The sequence below is a fragment of the Polyodon spathula genome, chromosome 19 (assembly GCF_017654505.1).
Source record: "Polyodon spathula isolate WHYD16114869_AA chromosome 19, ASM1765450v1, whole genome shotgun sequence".
Classification (NCBI taxonomy): Eukaryota; Metazoa; Chordata; class Actinopteri; order Acipenseriformes; family Polyodontidae; genus Polyodon; species Polyodon spathula.
In genome coordinates, this window is record NC_054552.1 from 17,823,491 (window position 1) to 17,847,827 (window position 24,337).

General features: G+C 39.6%; 1 protein-coding gene across 3 annotated transcripts in view; it reads right to left on the reverse strand.

Annotated features, from left to right (window-relative positions):
- Positions 1-24,337, reverse strand: part of LOC121294834 (neuroplastin-like) — a 78,899-nt gene that overhangs the window by 15,330 nt on the left and 39,232 nt on the right. For all 3 annotated transcript variants that reach the window (XM_041218954.1, XM_041218953.1, XM_041218955.1), the window contains 3 exons: positions 15,537-15,631; positions 3,883-4,016; positions 633-906 (listed from right to left, as the gene is read on the reverse strand). In XM_041218954.1, coding sequence (XP_041074888.1) covers positions 633-906; positions 3,883-4,016; positions 15,537-15,631 — 503 coding nt within the window. The remainder of the gene's footprint in view (positions 1-632; positions 907-3,882; positions 4,017-15,536; positions 15,632-24,337) is intronic.

Sequence of the window (24,337 nt, forward strand, 5' to 3'; positions counted from 1 at the left end):
GTTTAGAGCAACCCAGAAAGAGAAAAAAAACAACTAGACGCATATTATAATGATCTAAATACCTGCGGGTCACTAAAACATATACAAATAATAAATACATAAATAAAAAACATGCCAGCTAATGTGTGTCGAGTTCTTTATAATCCCTCAGCAATCTGAAAGCAGTTTAATAAATAATATAATTATTTGCTGTGTTTTCAGTATTTAAATACCCCTTAAAATCTTAAGATTTTAGTGAGTTCCCCCGTGCCATTCAGCTCTTTAAATAAAGTTTTTGAATCCAGATTGACACAGTGATGCACCACAAATGCACCACTCCCTGTCTGTGAGTCCCCTGTGGATCAGTAACTCAGCAGGACCAGGACTCAACCTGCACTCCACGCAGTAGTGCCTTTACTGGGAAAGACTGTAGGAAACTAGCACTTTTGTTTCAACCCCAAATGAAGCAAAATAACTACTAGCAATGTTCCCATTAAATACCAGCTGAAGGCCACAGTAAGTATACATTCATTGTGTTGATTCTACAGTCAGCTTGGAGCATCCTGGATTTTTTTCTGGGAGCTTGTATTGAGAAGCAGTGTTTCCAGAAAGCCTGTCTAATCTGCTCCTGTTCTTGACTGAGGGTCACTTACCATCGGGCACCTCATCGGGCCGCTTGCGTTTCTCGTACACCACGATGATGACCACCAGCAGAAATATCTCCGCCAGCACGCCCAGGAAAGGCCAGAGCGGCGCCAGATGGCTGCGCACCCGAAGGATAGTGATGATGGACTTGTTGCCGACGACATTGCTGGCATTGCAACAGTACTCCCCAGGATCCTCGCTGATCTTCAGGCTGACGATGGACAGCTCTGTGTAGTTGTCCTTGTTCATGATAAAGTAGCGGCCCGTTGAGTTGTTGATGTCCTTTCAATGGAAATGTGGGGAAAGCATTTCAACACAGCTTCTTATTGTGAACTTTTAAACTTAGTAGGGCAGAATGTAGGAATACAAAAACAAAAATGCATAAATTAAAATGACAAATGTTTCAACTGAAATTATTTCTCAATGTCTTTAATTATGAAATTGGTTTTGGTTAATACAGTGTGAAGGATCTCTCGGGTCATGGAGGGTCAGTGTCCCTCATTTTTGTTCGAACCATGCTTTAAAATTAATTAACTGGATCAATTAAGCTTCTAATAAGATCCAATAAAGTACTTTAGGGTGCAGTTGGAATACAAACCTGCAAGGACACTGGGCCTCCAGGACAGAGTTCTGCACCACTGGTTTAGAGGGTTTGGTCCCAAGGACAGAGTTTGAGAATCCCTGGTTTAGAGGGTTTGGTCTGCAGTCGGATGGTTCGGTGGGTTTGGTAAGAGGCATGAACAACAAAGTCTGCTTGGAAACAAACCGTACCGTGTCCACATGAAGAAGTGGTCTCGGTCCATTTTGGAACTGTCTCGGTCTGGTTCGCTTGCTAAACCTCAATGTGAACAACTGCTGGACTCGGTTCTTTTGCACATAGGAAACCTGACTCAAATATAAACTTTTCATAGTCTGAGGAAACAAGTAGTTTATAATGTAGCTACATTATAGGGTTACCAGACATCCAGGGAAAATTGAGATTGTCAGTTTTCAACCTTAATTTTTTGCTCTGGTCAGAAAAAAAAAAAAAAAAAAAAAAAAAACTTGTTTGTAAAATTGTTAATCATCCCATTTTTGCAATTGTATTTTATTCATTAATTTATTTTTTTAAGTACAAAACTATCGTCAAGTTAATAGCAGAGTAATGTATTAGCTTGTGTGTTAGCACCATTAAAAAATAAAATAAACATCTTATGGATTACTTGTTTAATCATTCTGCTTATCTGTATACCCTGTGTTTAAATGGTAATAGATGATCTATTTTTTTTTAATCTGGGTTTTAGTACATTTAACATGTTTTGATTAGATAACAAAAAAGAAAATAATTAGTTGTTATGATCTGCAATAAAATTAATCTGATGTTTATTTTTTGCAGGGAAAACATTGTGCCAGGACAAAGCAGTACTTTCTGAATAGACATTAGACAGTGTTTGCGCTGCTCTGCCTCAGTTTAGTAAACCAGCTCCTGTTTTACCTCTGTCATGTGTACAACATTTACAACAATCTATCATCATCACCATCATCATCATCAACAGCTAAATATTCGTATTTTTCTTAATCATTGTCTTTGGTATTTCCGCCAAATGAACAGTGTTTTTCTGACAAATACTTTACACTCTTTCAGCATGTTACATTACTTCGGCACTGACTTGACGTTGTTAGCACCAAATAAACCAAAATAACACGGACAGCAGCACAACCATATCATGTATTCTCCATGTTGGGCATGATGGAAAAAGTTTTTCCAGAGAGTCCTTCCGCAAATCAGCAACAAAACCGAGTGTGTTTGGAAAGTGCAATGTGAAACCAATGGAACACTAGTCTGGATGAGGCTGCAAGTGTACCAAACAAATACTTCTGAATGCACTTTAAAAGAAATTCAAGTTCACTTGAATTTTCTGCTGTGAAATGAACCGAAGCAGATTTGAAAACAAAGAGTTTGTTTGCAAGTGAGCCACGATTCGGATCACATGCGAGTGAACTAGGTATGAACGTACCCTAATAAGTGTGACTAATAAGTGTGAAGAGCAAGCACATTGATACATTCTTTCAAACTAAACGAACCAGACCGAGTCCACTTGAAACAGACCCAGTGTGAAGGCAGCCTTAATGGTCCCATTAAATGTTTGTGCTGATTTTGCACACAGCAGGCATTATACTTGCAGAGGTGTGAATGGTTAGTTACAGCAGATAATTATCACAACAGATAGGGTCATATGATAGTAGTGTCTATGGTTCAACAGACTTCAGACCCTTACTTTATTTGTTAGTATTCATTAGTGCCACTGTCAGCAACAAAACATTATCTTATGTTGTTTTATTTCCTTCACTTATACTGCATTATATAAAGTGTACAGCCACGGACACACCAACGTTCAGACTGATGATTGATAGGGTCCGTTGGATTTTGGAATCTTCATAATATTGTTCTAATTTGGGGGCTGTTGATTTGAAACAAACAGAGCATGCCCAGATTACATTTCTAAACTCCTAATGTCCCCTTAATTAATTAATTTTTTACTTTGTATTGCCAAAAGGCTTGATTCTTTATTGTGGACTGTCCTTGTGCTAAATGTCCCTGGATGTCTCTGGTCTGAATGTCCCTTTGCTAAATGTCTCTGTGCTGAATGACCCTGTGCTGAATGTCCTGTCCCTATGCTGAATGTTTCTGGATGTCTCTGTGCTGACTGTCTCTGTGCTGAATGTCCCTGAGCTGAATGTCCCCATGCTAAATGTTTCTGTGCAAGGTTATACATCTCGCAGTTTGTGAGCTATGGGTGGCCAAGTGTAGGAATTTAACTCATTTTCAGGCCCCCCATTAACTTGAAAAGTACACAACGGATAGCTGAGCCCTTTTCCAGTTCCAGAACCAATCTGGGTAAGACTGTGTTCTAACTGTTTTTAAACTGCTCTGTTATTCATACTGTATCTCAAATTGCGTGTTTATAATGGGAGCGTCCACGCAACTTAACAGAGGCAGAGCCACACCTCTAGAATAACCACATTATGTTCCTCTATTAAATATCTTATATACCTCAATTAGAACTAATGTAGAACTAATCTTGGACTTATAAAAGTTACCCATAGTAACAGCAAAGCAAATTGTACTAAAATCACAGTGAAAGCATGGTAAAGCACAGGTAAGCATTGTAAAGCCCTGAGGAGGTATGGTAAACTATAGTAAATGGAGAGTATAACCTTGAGAAAAGCATGGGGAAAACTAGAGATTATATAACGTTTCCCTAATGGCTTCCATACCATAAAATAGCCATCTATCTTCTTGCGCCACACCCAGACAGGGTGAGGGTATCCCACAGACTTGCAGTACATCACGGCCGTCTGCCCCTCATTACGGTTCTCACTGCGCTTGTGCCCAATGATGTCTGGAGAGGCTACAAAACACAAAGAGAAACACAGTGAGGAGTTACACAAGCTTACACTGCACACAAAGAAACAGCAACACAGTGAGTGGTTACACTAGCTTAAACTGCACACAAAGAAACTGAGCAGGACAGTGAGGGGTTACACTAGCTAACACTGCACACAAAGAGGAACAGCAGGACAGTGAGGGGTTACACTAGCTTACACTGCACACAAAGAGGAACAGCAGGACAGTGAGGGGTTACACTAGCTTACACTGCACACAAAGAAACTGAGCAGGACAGTGAGGGGTTACACTAGCTTACACTGAGGAATGTGTGATCTCTCGTTGGTACATCCAGACTACCACATCTTTTTTTCATTGTGACATACTGCAACGCAAATAGATTCTATTGCTAATACTCTGTAGCATTTAAAACACCACTTACAAAAGTTGATATTCATAAAAGTGTATGTTTTAAAGACAGCATCTGTACAGTTTCAGATACAACCGATAACTTGAACTAAAGATGGATCTTACTGCCTTTCATACATATCGGGTAGAATTCTACTTGACTTCCACTAGGTGGTGGCATTTCACCAGTTTTTACTGTATGTCTTAACAGTACAAGACAGTCCAGGCAGTTAAAGAAGCTAGCAAAATAATTCCATACATTTGACCTGTCATGCACTTCCATTCAACTCAAATACAAATGCAGTTGCAGTATCAAATCCAGTATGATATCTAGTACTACTTCAGGCTTAAGTGTTGCACTTCCATGGTTATTTCACCTGGAGAGTTCACATTCTTTTCAGCTGCTGTCTGTGTGCCATGCAGTGAAAGGGGAGCCTTCCTGTCAAATTGTCAAATATTACAGCAATGAGCTTTAAACTGGAATATTTTCTGTAGCATACTGTAGTTAATAGCAGGAGTATGGCTGTGTGAACTTGCCTCATGCACTGAATGCATGCCCACCTGGGTCCTAAACCCTGCTTCTGACAGTGATTGCAGTAGCCACACACCGGCCATGACTTTTGAAGACATTAAAGGTTTGGTGACATATGAGGGGGTTTAACTGTGGAGTTTTAAGCAAAATACAGGAGAAAATCTGTCCCAGGAGATGTCCGGGAGAAGGGTCCAAAATACAGTAAACTCCCAGTGAACACAGGACAGTTGACAGGTCTGCTGTGTTGCTACCCTTCTATGTGTAAATGTCTCTCAACCATTTACTTCTACCACACAGAGAAACTGGTTGACTGCCTGTCTCTGCTGTTTACAGTTTTCAATCCTTCTGAAAGACTTGCAATGTGACTGTGAGGCGCTGGTGTGGTTGGTGGGGTATTAGCCGTGGATCGCTAATTAATTCTCACAGGGTAATCACTATGTTTAGTGTTCTCCCACTCCCACACCCTGATTACATTGACCTCAGGAATGTGTCCAGATATTTCGGGCCCCATCCTTTCACACCGCTGCCTGATTTGCATAATTTAAAATGGCACGAGTGAAATGTAATTTGTGGGTACTGATAAGCTTAAGTGAGATGAACTCTGAACCCCGATGAGTCTATTGTTTGGAATGAAAGCAGGAGATGAGAGAGGGCTATATGTGCGATCACGCAAGAATGATGCACCGACTGTAGTGCAGTTAGTTTTGGAGAAGGGGAGTGATTTGGATTACTCCACTGGGAGCAAGGATCTGGATTTGGAGAATGAAGAGGTTTTGGTTCCTACTTTCACAGTAGTTACTGGAGACGAATCCAGCAACACTGAAGGTAGGACGATTCATGATTTGATTTTGTATCTGTTCTTTTATTTAAGTTCTTGCTCACATCAGTAAGGACACATTATCGTGTGTTATCGGTTTCCTTGAAAGTTGATTTATTTACTGTGTTTAAATATAAACATTACCTGTCAGATTTATTCACTTAGCAATAGTTATTTTTGTAGATACTTTGCTTAATAAGGCGACGTTCTAACAAGTCAGTCTTGTCAGCCATGTTATGTCTGCACAGGTTTGTATTTTTTATTGTAATTTACCATCTGGAGGGTACCTTTTTAAACGTGGTTTTTAGTAATAATGCATGCATAACAGACATTTTATGTACAATGTTGCTGTTTATTAGTTGAGTTATAATGATCAATAGATGTTTATTTGCATGGGCAGATTATTTGGTGTGTTGACGTTTTGTTTTACTAAAAAGCAAATAACATTACCTCTGTAAAAGTTGATCATATATTAGTCATTTTGCAGTTTTTATTCCTTTTCCCATGGTTATACTATGCAATTACTGTGTTTTCCTTGTTTTTACCATACTGGTTGAGTGTGGCTTTACCATACTTCTCTGATTTACTGTGCTTCGCTACACAAAGTTTCATTACTGTTTGTGTACCACAGTAAACTTTCATAAGTGAAGGGGTCAAATTCTTATTTTGTATGCTCTACTATTATGCGTAATTTCTCTCTGAGCTCAGCCGTTTGCATAGCAATGGCCTTTAGTGAATCCTCTTATGCTGCCTTCAGTGGTGTGGCCCCTTTCCATTGGAATGCCAATTACTGTTGCAGGTGGTGTCTCTGTGGCTGGTGTGAGACGAGATAAGGAGTTCCTCCTTTTCTGTACTAACTAACCAAGTAACACAGTATGCTATTTTTGTCTTGTTTATAGTGGAGAGATACAGATGGAATGAGGAGGTGTGGAGTTTGGTCCAAGGTCAGCTCCAAAGCAGATGGATGGATTCCAGACCTGAGCAGCTCGGACCCCTGTCTGTCTTCTGCAACTGTTTTACACTTGGGAGAGGCACTATTGTAATCTGTTGTTTATTGGCTTATGTACTCATGTTGTCTTGCTGCTAGAACCTATCCAGGAGTTGAGAACTCCCACCCCGTCGCTTCACTTCTCCCATGGGACCCCTGTTAAAAGCTTATGTTTCTAACTTTGCGGTAGACTAGTAAGCCCAGCAAGCCAATGTAGACCCAAAGACAATTTCTGAGTTTTATTTCTTCAATAAGGATACTTCCATTATTCTGCATTTATGTTTTGCTTAAGGAGGATCATATTACTAATATTTAATACATGTCCTTACATGTAGAAACTAGATAAGGTAAACAAAAGTTTTGTCTCGTCATCTTTGGTGTGAAGACAAGTGGAATCATTTGTTTTACAGCAGGACTGATCAAAGCTAAATACAATTTCTTTACAAATGTTACTGGAAATTATGTAACTGTACTAAAGTTAGTGGGGATTTATTATTATGATGATGATGATGATAATGTTTTGTTTTATAAAGTGCATTATTATTGATGATGATTATTATAACCCTGCCTATAACTATGCTCCCCTTTGTAATACAGCTGCAAGCTCCAGTGCACAAGCAAAGGTCTCTCTTGGAGGAAGAGGTGGAGGTCATGGATGTGGTCGGGCAAGTAAGAGAGGCAGAGTTGCATCGTCCAGCTCTCGGGGGTGTACTGTACAAGAGAGCTGGTGACCTGAAGACAGGCAGCCACATGCATTCCCATTCACTGGTGTTCCTGGGATAAATACAAGAATGGGGGCTGATGCCACTGAGCTGGATTATCTGAATCTGTTTCTCACCCATGATGTGCTGGAGAACATTCAGAAGCAGACCAATACATTTGCCCAGGAACAGATAGAGAAAATACCAGCTGATAAACCTTATGCCAGAATGAGGGGCTGGGAAAATGTCACCTTAGATGGCCTGTGGCAGTTTTTTGGGCTTTCATTCTTGATGGAGATAGTGAAGAAGCCCTGTCTCGACAGCTACTGGTCTGTAGACCCTACTATCAACACTCCCTTCTTTGGCAACATCATGAACCACAATAAGCAAATCCTTCAGGCACTGCACTTCCAGGATAACCAAGCTGTCAGGCCTGAAAATGATCTGCCCTTTCTTCGACCACATTACACCCTTATTCACCGGTGTCTAAACACCTGCTTAAAAGATTTCAGTGGATGAGTCTCTTTTGCTGTACAAAGGACGGCTTTATTTCAAGCAGTAGATCGCAGACAAACAGGTACGCTTTGAGGTGAAGTCATATGAGCTTTGTGAGGCGAAGACAGGCTATACATGGAAATACATGCTGTATTCTGGGCAAGACCAGAAACTGCTTGAAGGCCAACATGGTTCCAGTTTCGGTGTTGTGATGCAGGTCATGAAGGCACTGTTAGATAAGGGGTACCGATTAGCTGTAGACCGCGACTACAACAGCCCTGAACTGTGTCTGTCTCTGTATGACAGGAAGACACATTGTCTGGGTACGCTGCGTGTTAATCGTCATGGTATGCACAAAGATTGGCACATAAAATTAGATGGAACACCAGTGCAGAAAGAAGAGGCAACTTACCGGTGGACATTTACAAAATATTTATATATATATAGATATATATATATCTATATATATATATATATATATATATATATATATATATATATATATATATATATATATATATATAATTTGCGAGCTGTGGGTCACCATGGGCAAGCAAAATTAGTCTCTGCGATAATTTTTTGAAATATTGCCGACTGTGGGAGTGGGCAGGCCAGGTATGCGGATAGTTTTTTTTTTTCCTGCCTGACTTTATGAAGCACTAGTTTTTGTTGTTAATGAATACAAACGTTTAACTCCGTATTCCATGCGTGGTTTGGTAGCCAGTTGTTCAGTATCCTAGCGGCGCTGTAAACAACTCAATATATAGGTACTAAGAAAAATATTCTGATTTGCACAGATCTAGTTCAGAAACAAATGGTCCTGGTTTGGGAACAGTTTCTCTTTAACTACACGTTATAGGATGAAAGTATCAGAAAGTGTCTACTAGTGTTAAGTCATAAATTAGCAAAAGTAATATCATTGATAACATCTTGTACAAACAACATGTTTTTGCTAATCGTTCTTTGTTCAGTTACTTCACTGTGTTCATAATGTTTATGTAACCAATTGCCTTCAAAATCACACACCAAGTTAAGTGGCCTGTGTTAAAATGTAGTGATTCACATGATTTCAGGATAAATTCAGCAGTTCGTGTAGGTTCCCTCAGCTGGGTAGTGCACTTCAAAGCAAAGACTCAACCGTGAGCACCAAGGCACTTTCAAAAGAACTCTGAGACAAAGTTGTTGAAAGGCACAGATCAGGGGATGGGTTTAAAAAAATATCAAAAGCCTTGAATATCCCTTGGAGCACGGTCAAGATGATTATTAAGAAGTGGAAGGTGTATGGCACCACCACGACCTTGCCTAGTTCAGGCTGTCCCTCCAAACTGGATGACCAAGCAAGAAGGAGACTGATCAGATAGACTACCAAGAGGCCAATGGCAACTTTGTAAGAGCTACAGGCTTTTATGGCCAAGACTGGTCAAAGTGTGCATGTGACAACAATATCCCAAGCACTCCACAAATCTGGCCTGTATGGTAGGGTGGCAAGAAGGAAGCCATTACTCAAGAAAGCCCACCTTGAATTCCGTTTGAAGTATGCAAAAAAACACTCGGGAGATTCTGTAGCCATGTGGCAAAAGGTTTTGTGGTCTGGCGAAACTAAAATGGAACATTTTGGCCTAAATGCAAAGCGTTATGTTTGGCACAAACCCTACAAAGTGCATCACCCAAAGAACACCATCCCTACTGTGAAGCATGATGGTGGCAGCATCATGTTATGGGGATGTTTCTCATCGGCAGGGACTGGGGCACTTGCCAGGATAGAAGGGAAAATGAATGGAGCAAAATAAAGAGAAGTCCTTGAGGAAAACCTGCTGACCTCTGCAAGAAAGCTGAAACTGGGATGGAAGGTCACCTTTCAGCATAACAATGACCCAAAGCATACAGCCAAAGCTAAACTGGAGTGGCTAAGGAACAAAAAGGTAAATGTCCTTGAATGGCCCTGTCAGAGCCATGACCTAAATCCAATCAAAAATTTGTGGCATGACTTGAAGATTGCTGTCCATCAACGCTCCCCAAGGAACTTGGCAGAGTTTGAAAAGTTTTGTAAAGAATGGTCAAATATTACGCACTAGTTTATTTTGAAATGTTTATTTTATTACAGATTTTCATTTTTTGAAGTGGTGCTTTATATGTGGTAAGTCAGAAAATAAATTATTTTATGTTTATTTGTTCATTTAAATACTGTGCTTCAGCTGTGCAGATGTTTGATTTGATGTGCCTGAATAAAACTTTTGAGTTGTATCCGATAGTTGTCTTTCATTTTAATATTGATGTTGTTGAAAATGTATCTTCATAATGACTGCTGGCGCTGGTTGTAGGTTTGAGTATAACAGTGACAGTTCTAGTGTTAACGTAGTCATTTTTGTGGCGCATATGTCGAATAATATTGTCTGAATTTAGTTTTGAGTACTCGAGCGCTAAATTACTCAAAATTCCCACCCCTAATATTTATCTATCTATCTATCTATCTATCTATCTATCTATCTATCTATCTATCTATCTATCTATATATATATTACACACACACACACACACACACAGAGTGTACAAAACATTAGGAACACCTGCTCTTTCCATGAAATAGACTGACGAGGTGAATCCAGGTGAAAACTATGACCCATTACTGATGTAACCTGTTAAATCAACTTCAATCCGTGTAGATGAAGGGGAGACAGGTTAAAGAAGGATTTTTAAGCCTTGACACAATTAAGACATGGATTGTGTATGTGTGCCTGTGATGAGTCAAAGGGATTTCGGTCTGTGATTCAGCCTCCCGACAGTAGATGGCATCAAACCAACTCAGGACTTCCCTTACCAAGATCTCGTGACCATGGCAAAAGTCATCTTTGAGGGGCGGCACCTTGGTGAGGGGCGGAAGTATGAGTATGTAAATTCCAGCCACTGGAGTCAAGTGAAGGATAAGGACTCTTGTCAGTTGGGGATTGGTGTTCCACTGACTACAGAGGCGGGACATTACATACTAAATGGAACGTACTACTGTGTTCGGGGTTGGTCCGAAAGTAAAATAGGAGGAGTAACGGGTGGAGGGAAAGACTAGTTTGGTGCAGCGGGAGTTTCTTTTGTCTTTTTTTGTTTATGTATGGTTCGCCACGAAAACGATTAAAGACGAGTTATCACGGTCTGTTTTGGATTTCACCCCTGCACTCCTTCCCTCACACCATTTTGTTTTCTTTTGTTATTTAATTATTTTATTGTGTATAGATAATAAAAATAAATTATTTCTGTACACATAAATTACTGTCTGGACATTCCATTTAACACACTCTCGCCTCACAGTGCCATTCAGAGGGTAAATGGGCAAGACAAAAGATTCAAGTACTTTTGAACAGGGTATGGTAGTTGGTGCCAGGTGCGCCAGTTTCAGTGTGTCAAGAACTGCAACGCTGCTGGGTTTTTCACACTCAACAGTTTACCGTGTGTATCAAGGATGGTCCACCACCCAAAGGACATCCAGCCAACAGCAGGCCAGTGGTCGAAAATGGTTCATTGATGAAAGAGGCCAAAGGAGCCTGACACGAATTGCGCAGAACAACAAATGGGCTACAGTTAGTCAACTGACAGTCCAGTACAACATTGGTGCCAAAAGATGCATAACAAAATACACAACTCATCGTACCTTGACATGAATGGGGTATGGCAGTCGACGACCTAACTTCCACTTCTTTCAGCAAAACACAAGAAACTGCGGTTGCAGTGGACTAAGGAACAAAAATACTGGACACTGGAGGATTGGAAAAACATTGCCTGATCTGATGAATCCCAGTTCCTGCTGTTTCACGCTGATGGGAGGACTAGGATATGGTGAAAATCACATGACTACGTGCATCCATCATGCCACATGTCAACATTGGTGGTGGTGGTGTGATGGTGTGGGGTGTGTTTTCATGGCACACATTGGGCCCCTTGATAAAACTGAAGCAATGATTTAATGCCACAGGATATCTGAACATCATTGCCAATCAGGAGCAGTGTATTAATCTACTAATGAATTTTTTCAGCAGGATAATACCCCACGGCACAAGGCTAGGATTGTCCAGGAATGGTTCCACAAACATGACAGTGAATTTAGCCTACTGCAGTGGCCTGCCCAGTCACCACATCTCAATCCAATTGAGCATCTGTGGAATGAGATGATATGAGCTATTCGGAGTAGAGATCCACTACCAGCCAACTTGACACAACTGTGGGAAGCACTGGAGTTAACAGGGGTCATCATCCCTGTGGAACGCTTTCAACACTTGTAGAGTCCATGAATTGAGGCTCTTCTGAGGGGAAAAGGGGGTGCAACTCAAAATTAGGCAGATGTTCCTAATGTTTTGTACACTCAGTGTGTATGTATATATATATATATATATATATATATATATATATATATATATATATATATATATATATATATACACACACACACCACACCACTTTGTGGAATATTTATAAAACACATTTAGCATCCTAATGATTACACATAAACAGTATTTCTCATTAAGAGTTAACGATTCCGATTAGCTTAGTAATGCTACAATAAAAAGTTGCTTTGGATAAAAGCGGCTGCTAAATAATAATAATATAATAATAATAATAATAATAATAATAATAATAATAATAATAATAATAATAATAACAACAATAATTACCAGGCCCACTAACTAATGCTGTTTTCTGCCACATGAAAGTATCCCGACAGCCATGGTCAATACTCCAGTCTAATAGGGATACATTTAAACAGTAGAGACTGTTCTAGGGTGGATTCACATAAAAGAAAAGTAAACAACAGCTTTTCAAAATGTTCTTACAGCTTCTCTGGTATGATTATTGCCTTTACCCCTAACAGACACACAAAACTAAGTGAGTGACAGAATTAAAGCACAGCTTCAGCATTGATTTATACAGACAGTCGAAGAGGGACAGACAGACTAAATCATCCCTTCTCCTTTGCCCATCTGAAAATTAACAAAACCTACATCCCACCCCAAGAGATTAGCAGCCCAAGTAAAGACAATAAAATCCTAGCATTTGAAAAGACAAAACCGTATTCCAGGACTTAATCTCCAACCAGTCGCCATCTGTTGCTGCTGAGCTGTGTGTGGCATTGTGGGCTGGGGCGTCAAGGACACAGTGACGTACCGGAGACTGCTCTCGGAGGGGGCTCTGCATTGTCCCACTTTCCTTGGCAGCCCGGGTGTTTTTCTGGGGCAGGACAGCGGTGGCAGCTCCTAATGGGGGGTAGAGCTGGGTAGTGGCCTTTTTTTAAATCTCCTTTCCTCCAAAGCCACACAGATAATATTCTCACTGGCTGTCACTTCACTGGATGCCCAGCAGTTCACGGCTTGTACTTAACTTGGTTAGAAAATTGGTGTGTTTACATTTCAAATTATAAATGGCTGCTTTATTTCAGATGGTCTCAATGTACTTTGTAGAATGTTTTGATACATGGCTGCACTCATTCGATTTTCAAATCAGATGAATGTCTCCAGTCCCTGAACTGTTTTCTTAAACAATCTTATAAAGTGTAGTATGCCAATACTTTTGACTGCAACGATACATGTAAAACTTTACAGTGAGAAATATGCATGAACGCTGCTTTCATTATATACCTGTCGTTTGGGGGATAATAAACGCTGGTTGCTTTCTTAGGTCAATCTAAAGACTTTACAGATTAAAATCCAGTTAGATCCATCTCTGTTGCTCCAGCCGCAGGACACAAGCAGTAACACAGAATGTGCGCTCAAAGGCTTTCCACAAGAGATACTGATGTGAGAGGACTGCTGTCAGCTTCAGGAACAAAGCAGAGACAGAACTCAGCGAGAGAACTGCAATACAACAGCATTCACATGCCCTTGAAACGGAGACATGAAATACAGGCACAGCTTCCTAATTATAATCAATTCAGTCAGGATTAAATCAAACAAGATATTCTTTCAACCTGTAAAACTCAAACCCCTTTGAGAAAGTGCTTCCTGTGATCCGCCATTGTTGTTATTTTGTCTGGTTTCTGGTATTGCAGTTATTACAGACAATGCCTCACCCATTTCAGTGTTTTTATAATCTCTGGAAATGTAATCCTGTAATACAGCAGCAGGTTTAAAATGGAGGTACAGCAATGCTAAATCTATCTGAGAGTACTTCTTAAGCTTTTAAACTTTCAACATATGAAACACATTTTATAAATCAAATTAAAAATTTCACAATGAAAAGTGCTATATACAGTACCGACAAAAATGACAAACAAATGGCTTACAGAAAGGCTGGGGGGTGGGGATTTTATTCAACCCTTACTTAATAAATATCTTAGTGCCCCCCTGAGTAGATAACCCTCTTCTCTTTAAAAGTATACAATATTTCAATGACGAGTCGGCTAACAAGTAGAACTCTGCCCCGAAAAGTTTTCCCGAAACGACATTGTACTTCAGTAACCTGCAGCAGTTTTAAAGTACTGCAGGGATAACACAAATTCAGCACAATGTCAAGTCAGTATTTCAGTTCAATTAAAAAAGCGCAGAGAGACATAAGAATTAACCGGACGTGGAACCCTTCAATTAATGTGGTGTGTTTTAAATCTGTTCTAACTGGATAGAATAACCTTTGTATGACATCCACCCCACTCGTTACCTGACACCTTACAAGATATGCATCCTTCCCTCCCCCCTGGATAAGGTGGTAGTTCATTATTCATATCCCCATTAGTGTCTCTCGTCCCCAGTTCACTCCCTGCCACTCAGACTGCATAGACTTACAGAGGGCTTAGTGTTAGGAATATAGGAACAAAACATGCTGAGGATCACAGCAGGCAAGGGCTGCATACTCTTTCTAATGCCCTCGCTGGAAGTGACCTACACAGAGTCAAAATGAGGGTGTCACCAGCCTTTACCTCCCCTTTGTATCACAATCACAGCTCTTATTAAAATTCTGGTATCTTTAAAGATATGGAACAATGGACCGCCAGTGCAGAATCATTGCAATTCCTATTACCTCACTTGTTCCTCATTTTACCCCAAAGCATGTTCTGAAATGGCGACTGCCAACAATGTACCCCCCTTTTTTTTTTGTAATTAAATTTTTATTGAAAAATTATATACAAAATGAACAAAGATATTGGAAAGATTCCTCACCCCCAACCCCTCACCCCCTATCCCTTCGTTACATGGGTTGACGACAAATAAATGAGAAGTGCATATTAATCATAACAATAGTAATTTCTTAATTGTATTTGCCGAGTCTCTCCACATCAGTAAGGTGGAAACTTTGGCTCCATTAACTCTGGCTGAAGACAAAAAAACAATGTCTAAAAGCACCTGTAGCCAGTGCTGCATGGAGAGTTGGTGAGGAGGGAGCCAGCGCTGCACATTCTTAGCAGAGAGGAAATTTAGAAACGTCACCCAGGAGAAAAAGGGCGGGGTCCAGTGGGAAGCGCCTTCCGATAATAGCAGAAATGGAATCAGCTGCCTGCCCCCAAACAATGATACCCCCTTGAATTTCATTTGATCTACATCTACCTGATTAAGGCTTTGCAGTGCACAGGGAGACGTTCTTCCCTTTTATTTCAAAGGCAGTGTGTGCAGTATACAAGGAGAAGTGCTTACCTTTAACTTCAATGGTAGCATTGGCTGGTGGAGCGTCTTCAAAGGTATAGACACACAGGTACTCTCCTGAATCATCTGCTCTTGGCTTTTTGATGCTGAATAATTTAAATTAAAACAAGATGTATCAGCAGCATACGTTACAGTCTATCGAACAGGCTATGTTATAAATTAGATACGTTTTCAAAGCATTTAAAGTAAATATATCTTAGAGGATTAGTTAGCACTGCTTTAATAGGATGTTAAGATAATTCCTGAGCTTGTATAGCATCCTCCCTTGGTCATCCCAAATGCTTCCTGGACCCTGTGTATTGTACTGTGAGAAATACTTGATTTAGAAAAGCACCTTTATATTTGTATATAAACTGTAAGACCTTCTAATAAGGAACAGATAAATATGGTAATGTTTGCAAAGATGGCAGAGCCCTTGTTGAAAATGTGACACATTCAGGTAGATGGACCATGGTGACAGTAGCGACCTGTATGTAGACTTCTGAAAATAGTAGTAAATCAGTAAAGTGAAGGTTGAGGTCTTAATCATTTCAAATAATCCATCAAAAGTTAAATTGACCCCAAAAGGTCTTAAATCACAGGTCAAAGTGAAGGGTGGCATTAGATTTGTCTCACGGGTTTCCAGATTGAAATGATCTCTGAGATTTTAGCAGGTGAAGTCGGGGCTGGATGGTTTACAAAAACAAGCTCCCTTCATGTGGATTCTTGATTACGTGTACTTTGGTACAACTGTCAAGCTTAAACAAGTTAGTTGAGCATATTAACATATCATGTGAAACTTGTTCAATTAAGTATTTATTTAGGATAAAACGCTGCTGACATCTTAAGGCCAAAAGTTTGGCATCACCTAGAATTTTAGGATGGAGACATAATTAAAAAATATATATATAATAATAATAATAATGACATCGCAAAAGTGTATCAGAAGCCATAACAGTAGTACAGTATTTCATGTTAGATTTTGAAATGTCACATTTTTTAATTTTTTTTATTTTTCCATGAAGTACTTGGAAAACTACAAAGTGGTATGTAATTCAATATGTTAACGTAACATTATTCAGCAAGTTTCACTTGACTATGTGTTAATTCTATAGGGTGACACAAAACCTTTGGCTGTAGCTGTGCAGTACCTTTGTTAAATAATCTCAGATTTAAAAAAAAAACGCAAAAGAACACTATTTCAACCAAGAGATTTCCAGTTGTCAGTTTCCTCTTGTCTTTTAACCATGATAATAAGACACTCACTCTGCCAGATTATCTACACATGCCATCACACCATGACAAAATATTCTCAAACTGCTGCCAACCTTCTGCGGGGGCTCAGGGCAGTGCAGCTCTACAATTCTCTCACTGGAGAACAATAGCAGCACTGGGACAGCTGTGTAAATGTTGGCTGACTAATGACGTTTATTCTGGGATATGCTCTTCATTCAATTCAAATGTCATCTCCCCACTCCAACTTACTGACCAATCAAGAGGCCTGACCATACCCTGGTGACCTCAGTCCCTGCTGCGGTCTGCCTCACCACGGATGTTATCAACAGGACTGACCCCCGGATGTTATCAAGCTGCTGAGCCACAGAGCCTGCTATTCTGCCTGGACCTGGAGGATACCTGACAAGTAGGGGGCGTTGAAGTTAGAAAATTCAATGACAAAGTTTCAACTAGAAGTATTTCTGTGTCTTCAGATGCTGCAATTGTGCTAAAAGGAGCCACGTACCCGTCTAAGTGCCTGAATTAAGCTTGGTTTTGAAATTGCTATATTCAAATACTTCTTCTTGAAGGATCCCAGGGTGTCAGCTTCAACAACATTACTGGGGAGTTGATTCCAGACCCTGAAGATTCTCTGTTTAAAAATGTGCCTCCAATTTTCTGTTCTGAATGCCCCTTTATCTAATCTCCATTTGTGACCCCTGGTCGAAAAAGTCCTTTGGGTCGACATTGTCAAGACCTTTTAGAATTTTGAATTCTAAAAGGTAACCAATGTGCACAAAACCCACCCCCCCCCCCCCCCCCCCCCCCCCCCCCCCCCCCCCCCCCCCCCCCCCCCCCAAAGTTATCCTTTTTTAGAAAAGCAGTACCACTGGGGTCAGGGAGTTTGTTGCCAGATAACTTCACTCAGATGACTTGCTCACTAAGTATGTCTCTAAGTGTCTCCCACAATTGCTGTGTTACCCCAAATATGATCCACTTACTGCCATTGCAGAGTGACTGGATTTGACATTTTCTCTTAATTTTACCCACAATAGTAGGACTGTCAAGGACCAAAGACAACACTACATTGAATATTGTACCCGTTTGGCAATCCCCACTCAGGATATTTTTTTTTTCCTTTGGCATAAAATAGAGAACACATGCTCCACCCAGTCATTTAGCACTGTTACTAAATGAATCATATTTCATATTTAAAGTAACACTGAACTTGTGAGATGGATTGCTCATATTTTTAAAAGAGGAGACAATTCTCTATTCAGGCATACCAAGACATTTAGTGAGCAAGTAGTCTTACTCACCAAGTGAAGTAAAGTAATCCAGCAACAAACTCCCCATCCCCAGTTGGATTGCTTTCCTAGAAAAAGGACACCATTTTGGGTAATATTCTACTTGTGAGATGTCTTTCTCATTAAAATATTTAGCATATTTTCTATTTAGTAAGTAAGGGGTCTGAGTGAGGAAATACAAACCCCCTCCCCTAGTCTTGCCATAAACATATCATTTTATATATATATATATATATATATATATATATATATATATATATATATATATATATATATATTATATATATATATATATACACACCACACACACACACACATGCAATATATATATATATATAAATCATGTCTATATACTTATCAGTGTAAGACATTTCAAACATACACCTGTGTAAATGTTTTAATTAAATATCTACTACTATACTCATTAGAAATGTCATTCATTCCAGGCGTGCAATTGCTGTAGGAGTTCGGCTTGTAGCTCATTAGTATGTTAAATGTTGATGCATAATTGTGGGTACCTAAGTGCCTATTGTATATGGGCTGGTGTTGTGTTCAAAGTTCTTTGTATTTTCAGCCAACTGTTATTTTAGGCATGGAGGATGTCATCTAATAAAACAGCAACAAATATTGAGATGTGTTATTTCAGCCACACTTCCATGCGCGGTGGATAGAGCCATGCACAGCGAACTGTTGGGTCGTTCACATTCCAGTCTTGGTTATTATTATTGGTATCGGGATGTTCGCTTTTCAGTGTGAATCATAAATCACACTGTTGCTTTTTAAAGGAGATTTTTACATGTTCCCTAATTTTAAGAATGTGGATTATACATTTTCACATTGATAATTTGAATGACCCTTTCTGTTTTTATTTAATTGTAATGGGCACTGGAATGTTTTCTTGCTTTTCAGGTATTGCACAGTGCATCATAAACCATGTATCTCAGTTGTGGAGTTTAATATTGTTATTTTTATTATTAGCAGTAGTAGCTCCATGCAAGATGGTGTTGATGGCTAATCACATTTCAATACCTGTTCTTCTTATACTTGTCCCAGGCCAGTTACCTTTCTCCAAGGGAGAACAGTGATGCCCTGGGTTTGTGTATTCAGTTCAGTTTCAACAGCCAACAATATCACCCAGGAGTTTACCCAAGGCCTTACATCACCTTGGGCACATTATTCAAAGGGCCTCTTCACAGTTAAGGAATAGAACACAGGGCTTTGCCTTCAATCTGTGATGTTTTTTTCTTTTTGTTTCTCTTAATTAGAAAAAAAATGGGCATGAAGCACAACTGCAATACAGTTTACATTCAATCCTCTAAGTCAATTTTCTCCAATTTCCAATTTCTTTCATTAGTTTATTGTTTATCCTGACAACTTAACAAGTTGTACTTTTATCAGTATTATTTACTATGGACTGCTGCAAAACAAGAACAGGCAATTCTCTGAGCACCAGTTCTCCCGGCTGGAAGAGATGGTGCTGAAATTAAATGCCAAACTGAGCTCAATTCAAAAAGAAGTTTCTACCTTTACACTTGAGCTCAAAGAAATCAAAGCCAACATGTTTCTGGTCCACTCTTTGGATGGCAATACGAAAGCTACATCTCTTTCTAACTCCAGGGTTGACCACACAGAAGCAAAGATGGTAGAGCTCGACGACAGGAACCATAATAATTTGCATCTTGTGGGCCTAGATGAAGGATCGGAATGCGAGAATGCCATCCACTTCCTAATCAAAGCGCTACCAAGGTGGTTTCCTTCTCTCACGGGCAAGAGCAATGAAATTATGAGGGCACATCGCAGATAAACAGACAAGTCTCCTTGCAGGCCTTTCTGTTATATCCCTCGGCTCTGAAGACCATCCATGGCTCGCAAGCCGATCTGTTTCAGTCTCCGATCGAGGCCTAGGATTTCCTGAACTCAACTGACACCTCCGGATCTGCTGAAGAGATGGAATCTGATGAGGCGAGACGGAGGTCTTCATGGTGTCAGCTAGAGCTCAGATGAATCCTGCTCCATCCACTTGGCTTGTCCAGTCGCTGTCTTCGGATTTCGACATTGTGGTTTTGGTTCTTTGGACGTGGTTGTTCTGACTCGGCTAGAGGACTATCACCTGATGACAACATCGAGGATCTTTCGTGGCACCAGGAACTTTAGTGAGTGTCCTGCCTTCTTTTCGACCTGCCTGGGCTGCCGCTCATTTCCAAGCAATACCCGGAATACACCTTTCAAGATTGGATGGTCAAAGGGGTTTTTATTTTTTGTTAAATATGACACTCCTACATGTTTTGTTGGGCTTGAACTTGTTTTGAATTGTATCTATATGCAAATTTTGCTTGTTATATGGATAATTCTATGTGTTCTGTATGGCTGGGGGGTTTAAGAGCCAAGTGGGATCTTGTGTGCCCAGCCACATCAGCCACGGATTTCAGTTTAGTAGGGTGGGGGGCGTTGTCTCTGTTCTTTCCCAGCATCCTTGTTTTGGGATTTTTGAGGTGTGGGTAGGGTGACCAGACATCCCGATAAAATTAGGATTGTACCGATATTAGGGGCTTTGTACCAATATTAGGGACTTTGTCTCGCGTCCCAACTGAGGTACTGTTTGGATGCCATTTGTCCTGATTTTTTTTAGAGTAAATGTTGAAAGCTCAGGCGTTAGGAAATTTCATATACGTGGCTGCTGTACTAGAGCATACTCTACTGGTTTAGGATGTGTTGTTTGAGCGAGTTGTTTGCATTGCATTTATGCAGCTATCCAACCACGTTAAACTGCAACCACATGATGCGGTATGCATCATGTGTTTTACTTGGTGCGTCTGGTTTTACTGGCAAAGTGTCATGATGGTTGGTATTGACGAGCCTGTCACAAACGCAATGGAGAAAAAAACAAAACAAAAAAACCTGGATTCAATTATATGTGTTACAAAGGCATTTAGTAAACTGTGTAAAGAAAGAGCGCGGCATCACAGTGACGACTTAGATGTGAAGCATCACGCCGGTGGGACACAACATTATTATTATTATTATTATTATTATTATTATTATTATTATTATTATTATTATTACGACTGTGAACTGAAGCTCAAAAGTAAAAATGAAAGCTGCAAGGCGTTCTACAGTTAAGCCAATGACAAAAAAGCATGTGTTATGCGCCTGGCCAAGTCATCCAGTTAGGATTAGGGTTATACTTAAGATTTCACGGGCATTTCACAGACTTGTTTAAGCATTAAATACACCTAGATAATATTTCATAACACTATAAAAGCCTAAAATTGTGGTACTTGCTTCCTTACTAAAACAGAGTGCTGTCATTTGTTAAAAGGTAAGCATGCAACATCTCCAAACAGTTGCTGCCAACATTCTCTGTCTGGAGTGGAATTTACCATGCATTGAGACTGCACGTCTGCATCCAGGAATTTATTTTAAATCAGTACCGTGTTAAAACTAGAAAATGTGTCTATTCAGGTCTAAAATTCCAACTGCATTAAAAAAAGTAAACAGCGGATTGTTTGAACCGAGGTAATTGTGCTTAAATTGTACCTGTAGTGCTGATTTAACTTGGCTACAACCAACACAAGAGTACTTTTTTTTTTTTTTTGTCTGCGCTGACTTTCCAGTCCGTTTTCTGAAAGCTGTTGTTTGTTTTACGTTTTGTTCAGGAGCCTCTGAAGTAGCCTTTGGTTTAATGTGTGACTCTGAAGCTAAACAGCAATGGATCGTATTTTCTTTAAGTCGCAAGATGTGCAATAAATTACCTCCATATGCATGTACAGTTTCTTTGGGAAACTGACCCTATCCTCAGCTAAAACATACCTTGCTGGTTTTGCTTTGTTGTCCATTTCGGTATTTTACATCCAATGCTGAAAATTAGATTTTAGCAACCTAAATCAAAACAATGTAGAACTGACTTTGTCCCACCTGCTATGTACAGTACAGGAGATCACAGAAAAATCAGTGCAGACCGATAGGCTGATAAAACATTGCTATCATCTGAACAGTAAACAAGAAAGTTTACCGCTTTGGAGTATTTTTTTTATTATTATTATTATTATTATTATTTATTATTATTATTATTATTATTATTATTATTATTATTGTATTTCTCTATGTTTTTGTTTTTGTCTAACTGTAATGCACACAAGGAGAAGAAGGGATCAAAAAAGCCTGTCTACAGAAGAAAGATACGTAGTTTTCGTCACTTGCTTTGTGCAGTAGTTCATTTAAACACGGTTTCTTTCCTCCATGTGTCAACTGAAAGTGTCCGTATTTTTAACTCTTGCTATCTGGTCACCCTGGGGGTGGGGTTTGGTGGCGATTATGGGGGGGGTTGTCTATGGGATAGTACATTTATTAACAAAAACTACATCATGAAGACAAAGGAACATTCAAAGCAAATCCGTTATAAGGTTCTTCAAAGGCACCAATCAGGGATAGGATATAAGAACATTTCCAAGGCACTGAATATCCCCTGGAGCACAGTAAAGTCCACTATTAAGAAATGGAGAGAAGATGGTACAACTGTGATCTGTCTAGAACAGACTGTCCTCAAAAAATGAGTATCCGGACTAGAAGGGCTAGAAAGCTGGTGGAGACTTATCCAAATAGACTCAAGGTTGTAATTGCCGTCAAAGGTGCCTCTACCAAATATTGACTCAAGGGGGTGAAAACTTAAGCAATCAATTATTTTCTGTTTTGTATTTGTAATTAACACAACAATTTGTAGATTTTATTTTCACTTTGATATTATGGACTTTTTTTATGTGTTGATCAGTGGCAAAAACTCCTAATTAAATCCATTTTGATTTCATGTTGTAACACAAAAAAATGTGGAAAAGTCCAAGGGGGTATTTGCCTCTAATCTTAACACGTCACGCCTTAGTGAAATTAAAGAATTGGAAACTAAACTTGCTTTTTTAGACCATACTTTCCAGACCTCTTTCGCAGAAGTTATTTGGTTTGATTTGGATATTTTACTTGGGTAGCATACAGAATTCCTCATCCATAGGGCTAGACAAAATTACGATTTTAATGGTATCAGAGCAATGAACATTTTGCAGATATTCCATCTATTAAGTCCAGGCAGGGAGATAGTGTCTGATCCATTCCAGATACATTTTGAATTTCGTTCCTTTTATTCTAATCTATACAGTTCAGATCTCTCCTATGACAGAGACAAATGTGTGCAATTTCTGCAGAGCCTTAAATTGCTACACCTCACGGTGATCAATCATCAGCTCTAGGAGGATATGAGTAAGGGTATATCTCCTGGGTCTGATGGTATACCGCCCGAATTTTTTCTCAATTTTTGGAATTAACTAGGACCCCTTTTCTTGGAGATGGTGCAAACGGCTATAGAGGGGTTCTTTTCGCAGTGATGTTAATACAGCTATCATATTCCTATTACTAAAAAACGATAAGGACCCTCTCTCGGTGCTAGCTACCACCCCATTTCGGTTGTTAAATTGTACGCCTAGGTGCTCTCACGTAGACTTGATGCCTATATGACTAAATTAATTCACCAAGATCAAAAAGACCCGTCTAGCAGCAGATAATGTTTACCGTCTCCTTCATGTTATTCATATGGCTGTGGATATTGATGCCCCATTGTAACACTAGCTACATGAGTGCAGCATAAGTAATTTGCTGCCTGCTGCTCTTAATTGAGTATCAGAATACCTGGCCAGGTTAATTTAATTCTCTGTTCAATTGCTAAATAAGTAATTTTGTTCTCATTTTTAAAGTGGGCCTTTCAGATTCCATAAGGTAAAATTAGGTGAAGCTATTTCAATTTACTGCTACATTTTAGTAAGGGGTTTATCTCTGCACTGGACTTTCTCTCTTGTTTTAACTGAATGAACTTTTCCTTAATTGCCTCATGGACATTCTACTTAGATTCAGGTGTTTTCCTTAATTGCCTTCGCAAAGGTCTTATTGGGCTTGATTTATCATTAATTCTGAGTATCTTAATTGGTGGCTCTTTAAATAGGACTATTACTTCCTGGTGAGGAGGTTAGTGAATAATGCTGGCAATCATTATCTTCTTGCAGGTCATCAGCAGTGCCATTTGTGAGACTCTTAGCACAAACAAAGGTATTTGTATCTCTGCTCCGCTCAGAGAGGCTGGTTACATGAAGCTTGTCAGATGACTTTTCAAAAGAAGCTTTATTGTTCATAGGCGTTTGGTTACACCACTCTGATGTGGAGTTTTCTATATTAGTACCTTGATGTGTAGCATTTTCAGGGACTACAGTTGTGTTGTGCATACAGTAGTTTTCATCTTCTTCTGTGCAAGAG